The 8,908-nt window shown below is 37.7% G+C and overlaps 2 protein-coding genes across 15 annotated transcripts; one reads left to right on the forward strand and one right to left on the reverse strand.

Moving 5' to 3' along the window:
• Positions 1-203: 203 nt before the first annotated feature.
• LOC111789711 (protein LURP-one-related 15) lies at positions 204-1,401 on the reverse strand. Its single transcript, XM_023670379.2, has 3 exons — positions 1,024-1,401; positions 720-947; positions 204-652 (listed from the first exon to the last, which is right to left on the reverse strand). The coding sequence occupies exons 1-3, from the start codon at positions 1,294-1,296 to the stop codon at positions 506-508; spliced, it is 648 nt and encodes a 215-aa protein (XP_023526147.2). The 5' UTR covers positions 1,297-1,401; the 3' UTR covers positions 204-505.
• A 997-nt stretch (positions 1,402-2,398) lies between these two features.
• LOC111790763 (Pentatricopeptide repeat (PPR) superfamily protein) lies at positions 2,399-8,687 on the forward strand. Of its 14 annotated transcripts, none has more exons than XM_087122674.1 (5): positions 2,399-4,083; positions 4,226-4,300; positions 4,551-6,970; positions 7,194-7,279; positions 7,379-8,687. In XM_087122674.1, the coding sequence occupies exon 1, from the start codon at positions 2,452-2,454 to the stop codon at positions 3,937-3,939; it is 1,488 nt and encodes a 495-aa protein (XP_086978800.1). In that variant the 5' UTR covers positions 2,399-2,451; the 3' UTR covers positions 3,940-4,083; positions 4,226-4,300; positions 4,551-6,970; positions 7,194-7,279; positions 7,379-8,687. The 14 variants fall into 14 exon arrangements, with proteins under 14 accessions (XP_086978800.1, XP_086978801.1, XP_086978798.1 ...); XM_087122675.1 differs by having other exon boundaries at positions 4,551-4,663; XM_087122672.1 differs by having other exon boundaries at positions 4,551-7,279.
• The last annotated feature ends 221 nt before the right edge of the window (positions 8,688-8,908 follow it).

Below are 8,908 nucleotides of genomic sequence, written 5' to 3' on the forward strand. Positions count from 1 at the left end.
CCCTTTTTTTTTCCTTTTTCTGTAGCTCTATTTATTGTACTACGAATAAGTTTGTATACAACGTTTTATGCCTAGCTTCAAGACAATCTCAAATATATTCAATACAAATACTTAGGTATGGACACAAAAATACATTTCTCCCATTAATAACATTCCATTCACTTCCTAATTTATTAAAAATATTCAATACAAATACTTAGGTATGGACACAAAAATACATTTCTCCCATTAATAACATTCCATTCACTTCCAACTCTCTTTTTTCCATTTTATTCGCAATTATTGCAAATATCGCCCACTCTCGTTTTCAACGTCACTGGAGCCTACCGGAGGACTATTTTTGTGTTTCGATTTCTGAGTACACAGTGGATAAATTTTATATATTCCGATCATATCAGAGCTACAATCCAACATAAACTAACATGCCACCTTATTATTCCTTAATAACAGTAATACGGGAAATAAAATATATATATATATATATATTTTTTCTTTTGAGGAGGCTCTAATCGTTGCCGCTCCTGTCCTCGTTGATCTCGAACAGAATCACCACCAGCGCAACTATGAACGCATAGTCCACGTTGGGATACACCGTCACTCCGAACGTGTCTTTATCGAACAGCACGCTCTGCAAATTGTGCTGCCTGTGCATCTGCAAAATGAACGAACTGGATTAAGCGAATGGCGGGGTTAATCAAGAATGAAATATGTTGGGATACCTGGGCGATGATGGTGGAGCCGTCGCCAAGGGAAATGGTGCAAGATCTCTCCAGCCAGCTTCCTTTGATCTTAAAATCACAGCTGCTCTCCGAGGTGTTCGAGGCCAATATCACATCCAGCTGAGTCCTCAGTTGTAAGACCGACGATTTCTTCACCGTGAACAACAGATGTTTGGAATCGGTGCTATCTCCTCTGAATGCGTACCATTTTCTATGCGCCGAAAACAGCTGTGGGTAAAACAATTATTCATACACCACACATCTAAATCCATTTATTCATTCAACATATCCGATTTTATTTTACCTTTTGTTGGAAAGAGATGATGGGATTACCCGCGGCGTCCAGAAGAATACGGCGATCGTGAAGGCTGAACACGGACCCTTTCACCATGAACATCACGGTGCCGTTAACGTCCGTAACGGTGAAAGTACCTTCCGCCAGGGTCATCACCTTCTTCGTAACTCTCAGATCCACGGGATAGGGCGCCATGAACTGGGGGCTTACCACTGCCACCGGCTTCGCCAGCGGCGCGTAATTCGTCGGTGCCGGCAAGTGAGACGTCGTCGGATTGGCCATTAATTGCTTAATTTGATTTGAGAAGAGGAAAGGGGAGGATTAAGGTGTGTGGATCTATCGCTTTTCCCTTCGCTTGTTTCGGGGACGTGTTGGCTTCCCGTGCCATATGGAATATGTATATATAATACGTGTATCCCACCATTAATTAATTAATTAATTAATTATTTATTTATTTATTTATTTATTTTATCTTGGTGTAATAAAAGTCAAATTCGTACAACTGACCTGGCATTATCATTTTGTCACCCACAAAACACACATCAAATAGATATTCGCTAGGGGAGTGTCCCCCATACCTTTCCAACCATTCATAATTCAAATATCAATTAATAATTGTAACATAAAATATCAAAATTATTTTATTATTTTTGCATTTAAACACGTTTTCATATATGGTTGATTATTTATTGAGTGTTGATTCATCATGCCTCAATCCAATTTTAGAGTTCACGTCAACTTTGAATTAAGGTGGGGATGAATTGTTCAAAGTATCTAAATTTATAAATTATTAAAAATGCATGAAAAGAAGCAATAAAATATGAGGTCAACCAATTATAGGTAAGTCCTTGACAAATTACAAAACAGGAAATAAGATAAATATTGTAGAGAGAAAGCCATTTATTTATTTAAGAAAAAAAAAAAACACAAAGTCGATGCGGACTTGTTGTTAGTATTATAAATTGGGTTCACACAGTGGGAGCCGAGAGAAAGGGAAGCAACTACATGGTCGTGGGATTGGTGAGGGTTGACTTTTCAATATGTAAGCTTACAAAGTTGGACATCTTTTCTTTTTTTCTTTCCAATTTAAGTTATATCATACTCATGTAGTCTTCATTTTGTAGATTAATATTTCTGCACTTAGCTTTAAATTATAAAAGTCATCGTTGTATTCTCCCTCTTTACGGGTTACCGAAAAAAAACAAAAACAAAAAAAAAAAAAAAGTTAAATGGGCTTAGGTTTTGGGCTTTTTCTAACTGGTCGGGTTGGGTTGTTCTTTATAAGCCCATTAACACAACCCAACCCAACACCGTTAGACTCATTATCGAGGTAAATGGCGGTAATTACCAATACCTCTTACGAAATTATATCCTAATTTGTTGTTCGTAAGATTTGTATGTTTTGTGAGCTGTGTTCACTTTCCTGTTTGCTCGAGAATGGAAGGCATCAGAGTTGTGAAGAGGAGCGACCACTTCCTCAGAAAACACAGGAAGTGCCCATTTTCACCCTTCAAAACCAAATGGCATCAAACCTTCAATCAGGAAGAAGCTTTGCGAGCCATCAAACAAGCTGCAAATTCGCCGAAACAATCCAATTCCGACGAACCCTACCTTCTTTCGGTTCTTATAAGCTCCTTCAGAGCCTATTGCTGCGACCCAACCCCCAATGCCTACCACTTCGTCCTCAAAACCCTTGCTCGAAGCTCCCAGTTCCACTACATTGCCGCTGTTCTCGATCGTCTCGAACGCGTCGAGAAATTTGAAACCCCAGAGTACATATTTGTCGACCTCCTCAAAGTTTACGCACGAGTCAACCGAATTCAAGATGCTATCACTCTGTTCCGTAGGATTCCCATGTTTAGGTGCGTTCCTTCTGCGCTCTCACTCAACTCTCTACTTTTCCTGCTCTGTAGAAATGGCGAAGGTCTTCGAATAGTTCCCGAGATCATATTGAGTAGCCAGACTATGGGTATTAGGCTTGAAGAGTCCACTTTTCGGATACTAATTACTGCGTTATGTAAAATTTATAAAGTTGGGCATGCAATGGAGCTTTTCAATTATATGATAACCGAAGGGTATGGTCTGAACCCTGAAATCTGCTCTTTGATATTGGCATCGCTATGCGAGCATAAGAAATCCACTGGTAATGTGGTTCTTACCTTTCTGGAACAAATGAGGCTAAAAGGATTCTGTCCCGTTGTTGTGGATTATTCTAATGTAATTAAGTTCTTGGTTAGGAGAGGGCTGAGTTCAGACGCTCTTGATCTGTTGAATAAAATGAAGGCCGATGGTTTCAAGCCTGACATTGTTTGTTATACTATGGTCTTGAATGGGGTGATTGCGGATGGGGATTATAAGATGGCAGATGAACTGTTTGATGAATTGCTTCTCTTTGGTTTAGTTCCTGATATTTATACATACAACGTGTACATACATGGATTATGCAAACAAGGCAATTGGGAAGCAGGGATTCAAATGATTTTGCATATGGAGGAATTGGGGTGCAAACCTGATGTGATCACTTACAATATTCTCTTGGAATGTTTGTGTAAAATCGGTGAACTTGACGAGGCAAGGAAGCTTCGAGGTAACATGCAACTAAAGGGTCTGGCAAAAAACGTGCGGACTTTTAGGATTATGATCAGTGGGTTATTTAATGACGGTGATGTAATTGAGGCTTGTATCCTATTGGAGGAAATGCTAGTATGTCGTTTCCCTCCTCAGATTTCAACTTTTGGTGAGATACTTTCTTGGCTGTGCAAAAGGGACATGGTAGGCAAAGCACTTGAGCTGCTCACGTTAATGGTTGGCATGAACTTTTCCCCTGGTCCTAAGGCTTGGGAAACACTGCTCCTGAGCTCTGAAAGTGAATTAACTTCTGTTAAGAGCCTTGAAACTACTTTAGAAGATTTAGTAGGCATCTGAACAAGCTCAACCCCCGCAGATTTTGGAGTCCTTAATCTATACAAGTCCTCAAGGCTATGCTGCTACGCTTGAACTGATCTTCATTTTGTTCTTTAATGGACTAGCCTTTGTTTCACCCTACTCTCAATAAGGTGAGGGCAACAGGTATGGTCAAATGCTGTTATTCCCTTGTATAATCCACAAAAGATCCTTTTCATGAGAAAGCAATATTTCTCTGGCAAGATGGAGTGTTTGCTATTTTATGGGGTGTTTGGAGCGAGTGGAATAATATAATCTTCTTTTTCAGGGGTCAAAAGAGATTTTCCAGTGATGTTTGATCCCTTGTTAGATTCTTTGTTACTCGTTGGGTCTCGGTGACAAGGTCTGTTATAATTACCCTATAGGTTTTATTTTACTGGATTGAAGTCCCATTTGCATAGTACAATTTCCTTTTGTGGGCCTTATTTTTGTATGCTCTTATATTTTTTCATTTTTTTCTCAATGAAAGTTGAGTTACTTTTTTTTAAAAAAAAAGTTACAAGATTGTACTGTGGTGGTTCTTTAAATCAACGAATTGTGCTTCAAGTTTATTTAGATTGATTAGAGTGCAAGAATGTTTCTACGCTGGGCAGGTATTACAATGACAACTTTGTTTGAGCTAACTGCTGGTGTTGTGGTAAAAGGAGAGCATGCACCCTTCAACTTCAGGGGCTGGTTAAAGCTTACTTATTCTGATGGCGTAACTGTAAGTGGATGCTTAATCAATGCTTACTTTTTTTTCGAGCCAAATTATAAATCTTCATTTACATAGCACGTAATGCACTTTTTAACTTTCCCCATTTTTTTTGTTATCAAAGATGATCCACTCGAGCATTATTTATTATTGGTTTTTTTCACAATACTTTGCTCTACTGTAAGGATGGCATATTTAATCCTACGCTGTGTATATAGTGGAAACTTTCGCTAGCTTGGCAAGAAAATGAGCATGTTATCTGATCCTAATTGATTAGTCTGCTTTAAAGTATATTAAGTGATATGGATCTACGAACCCAAGCTAATACAATCCTGCTATCATGTCATTGTCGACTGGCACAGATGAGATGAGTGTCATTCTGGCATCTTCTAGTTAGTGGTTGTTTTCAATTAGATATATCATATATTTAGTATGAAAGAGCGGTGGGGAGTGATGAGGATGTTCTACCATTTTAGTTCAGATAAATAAGGATCAAACTTATCTGATCCTGCATGCGGTCAAGGTCAATCTCAAGTTTTTCGCCTTTGATATGGCCACGGGACTTCATTTTCCTTGTATTCTTCTACAAGAAATAGCTGATTGTTTTTTAACCAAAGACCGGTTGCTAATGAATTTGAACTTTTGAAAGTGCCTAGATATTAGATCAGATCAGCTAAAGTTCCTTTGGGTGATTGGGTCTACATGCGTGCAAGAAAGTTGAACTTAGAACTTTCTAGTGGGAGTTAAGTAAATTGGATCTCCTACCTCATTAGGGAGTCCCTGGGAATGGATTCTTTTTCCTTGTAAAAAGAATTGATGTGAAGAGTGGTCAGCTTTCAATTTTGGGCTGAAAAGGGGGATTTTAAAGGTTAAACCTATGTAGGATAATGTTTTTGTACAAGCAGATGGGTTGTCTTCAGGAATAGTGTCAAACACCTGTTCTCTACTTCTTGTAACAATGTTTTTTAAAAAACCATGAAAAATGTATTTGACAAGTAAATGTTTTGTGTGAAGTTGGTTTTAGATAGGCCTTAATTTTGGAATAATTTTATTCTTTACAGAAATGACAAAGGACACAAAGGGATAGCAGGAATAGTTGCATTGTAACTTTTGAACAGTATCGAATCCACTTTTTAATCACAACTGCATAAAAAATTTCTAAAAATTGTTCCACATGGAAATCACTCAAAACCATATCCTAAGTTGATTCTACGTAGCTTTTAGTTGGTTTGGTCAGAAAAGGAAAAAGAAGTGAGAAAGCTTTTTTAGTTGGTACCAATAGGATGAGAAGAAACTTTTTTATTTTTATTTTTATTTTTCTTGAGGGCAGCTCCGAGTTGAATCTCACTCCCCATCTACTTTTGACGATCTCTGGAGTTCCACTAATGGAAGTTGGAAGCTGTTGTGGAATTAAAATATATATTCGAACGAACCTTACATAAACCTAACATATTGGTAACTAAAAAAACAAGAAATCTAGGATTTCTCTATTTAATATTCTAAGGCCCTACACAGTTGGCTACACAAGAAGGGTGGGATGTCTTTATTCCTAGTGGCTCAACACAAGTCATTACATGAAAAAAAAAAACATAAACGAAAGTGAACCAAAAAACTTTCAAACTATCTTATCTTCGAAAAGAGAGATCTCCACAAGGATTTGATAATGATAATACTCATATAGTTGCCAACTTTTCAATTCTGAATTTGCTCAAAAGCCATTTGACTTTTTGTTCTCACACTTTCGTCAAGCTCACATTTCCAAGTATTGATGTCGATACAACTTAATGTTGATGTCAGGCTATTAATTAATCACAAATAAGAGTTACATCTATTTATATTTTTACCTTAACAATTGCAGCTCACCTCTCCTCTGCTTGCATTGCTCCTTTTTACTTTGATATAGTGAACTTTGGCTTTATTGTTGGGATAACTGTTTCAGTGTATGTCTACTGTGGATATTAAGTGGATTAATTCCACAGCTAGTTTGATTGATGGATGGAAGATTTGATTTGAAATCAGTCAATTTATTGCACTTATTGTGAATTAAGTGAATGATTGTTTGAGTTTTTGAAGATTGGTTATAATTTACTGTAGACAACCGACCTCGGAGGACCTCTGACTGCACATGAGGTCCATAGCACTTGCTGATTAAACTCAACTGCCAAGAACAGCTATCATACTTTAAATAGCTATTAGGTTCAGAACCAGTGACGAGGGGAGGAGAATCTAGCTTTGGTTCTTTGGTTGCAGCACCATCATACCGAACTACCTGTTTTCCTCTTGGAAAGAGTGCATTCCTTGGAAAAATTTATCGTACATGTACTACTTTTGAGCATCATATTCATATTTACAAACATTCTTTTAACACTAGTAGACTTCACGTCATTTTGTTAAAAGTGTTGAAATGATGTGAAGATAGTATCCTAGTCCTGAAATTTTCTCATGCCCCCTTCATTATTCTTGAATTCATGAATTGTGCAACTCTCAAGGGAATGTTTCTATTTTATTGGGTTTAAAAAGTGTGTTGTTGTTTTCCTTTTAGGATCTCCATGGAAGGAGAGGAGTGTGACAGAGTGCATTAAGAGGTGCTCACATGTTACACGAGAGGGGCGCCCCATGCGGAATAAGGTAGTCCATTGAGATTTATTTTGAGCGCATGACTGTGAAGATGTTGGGTTAGAAAATGGGATTGCGTCAACAACTTGTAGCTTCTGTTTTTGTATACAGCACTTTCATGAAATTTTTAACTTGAATCACAAAGTAGATGTTTGGAAAAGAAGGGATTCCTCCTGAATGAGTCAAATTTTGTCGTGGTGCGAATCTAGAAGTTTGTGGATCTGTCATAACATAAGCAATCGTGGCAACGCAAAGCTCAAAGTAAGGAAGCCAATTACTTTGTTATCCCAATTATCTACTCCCACTTTGTCTCTCTTCATTGGGAAATGACAAAATTTGGAGGATCCTTCTCAAAATGCTCACTACTACTGCTACTACTCCTCCACATTTCTTAATCTATTTTTAATCTTTAAATTTACCAAAACATTTTGGCTTTACTATTTTTTTTTTTTTTTTTAAATGGTGATTCTATGTATATCTTTTTTATAATATTATGGACATGGATGTTTAATTTTGAGTTTGATGCAGGAATGTGTTTTGGGTATCCTAAAAATAAAAGGAACTACGAGTTTATTACTAAATGTATTCATTTTCTTTGTCTCTATTTGCTTCCTCGACCCTCCCACTTGAATAATAATAAAAGAAAAATCAGAAATTTGGTAGTAAGACTCGTTCCCTTGGGATTCGGATTACCACAAGACGTGGATAAATTGGAGATTAGTCAATGAATCTAATTGAATCACAATACGGCTTCTCCGAATTTCATAAGCTTCATCTTCTTTTCATCTTTCTCTAAGATGAGTTCATATTTGTTTACAGAACGGAAAAAATAAAGGAAAGGAGAAAAGAGAAGAAAGAAGAAAAAAAAGTTACCTGAAATTGAATATTCTGTTCAGTGAATTTGGATATGCAAAGGTTGCAGTGGTCACGATGGAGAAGACGGGCACATGAACAACCCACTCAGCGGCACCCACGTCGCGTCGCTACATGAGTAAGTAATGCACGTGCCCTGCTTCTCCATCTTGATCGGCACGCACCTTCCTCCTTGCCCTCCCTAGCCGCCGCCTCTCTCCCGCCGGAGAGCCACAGAATTTGGGATGCAAATCGCGGAAGTAGCTGCTTTAGCTGCCTTTTTTGTTATTATTAATTTTTATTTTTTTGGAGCCATATTAATAGCCATAACGTTGGGTCGGGACGTGGAGCCCGCCAGGGATTCCAATTCAAAACTGTCTTTCTCCGCTTAATCACTCCCAGTAAATTAACACTACAGTGACCTACCACCTCACACCCAATCCAACTATCCCGCCTTCGCCTTTCATTTGCTCGCCGTCACCGCCCTTTCTTTGCATGTGTATATATATATACATATCATTTATTATTTTAAACTAAAGTTACCCTTATTGCTTCAAAAGCAAGTTGACATTTTGTTATAATGCCACAATTTTGAACCTAATCAAAATTTTGAACCTAATCAAGTTGTTCCACTTCTGGACATTTCAACCACATTATTTGTTTAATGCATCCATATTTTAAGCCAACACTCCTGTGATAGGAGGGGGGAGCCCCAGATGAATTCAATTTCACCATTTCCTACTTTTTTTTTTTCGTCATTAAAACAAAATAGTATTTTTGATCCAAGTC

This window comes from Cucurbita pepo, chromosome 3 (assembly GCF_057944985.1).
Source record: "Cucurbita pepo subsp. pepo isolate OVF chromosome 3, ASM5794498v1, whole genome shotgun sequence".
Lineage (NCBI taxonomy): Eukaryota > Viridiplantae > Streptophyta > Magnoliopsida > Cucurbitales > Cucurbitaceae > Cucurbita > Cucurbita pepo.

Bases quoted from the DNA above. Each gene is read 5' to 3' on its own strand.
- LOC111790763 (XM_023671805.2), top strand. From the start codon at position 2,452: ATGGAAGGCATCAGAGTTGTGAAGAGGAGCGACCACTTCCTCAGAAAA.
- LOC111789711 (XM_023670379.2), bottom strand. From the start codon at position 1,296: ATGGCCAATCCGACGACGTCTCACTTGCCGGCACCGACGAATTACGCG. The intron at 948-1,023 runs GTAAAATAAAAT...TTTTACCCACAG, and splicing joins TCATCTCTTTCCAACAAAAG to CTGTTTTCGGCGCATAGAAA. The intron at 653-719 runs GTATCCCAACAT...TTCATTTTGCAG, and splicing joins GCTCCACCATCATCGCCCAG to ATGCACAGGCAGCACAATTT.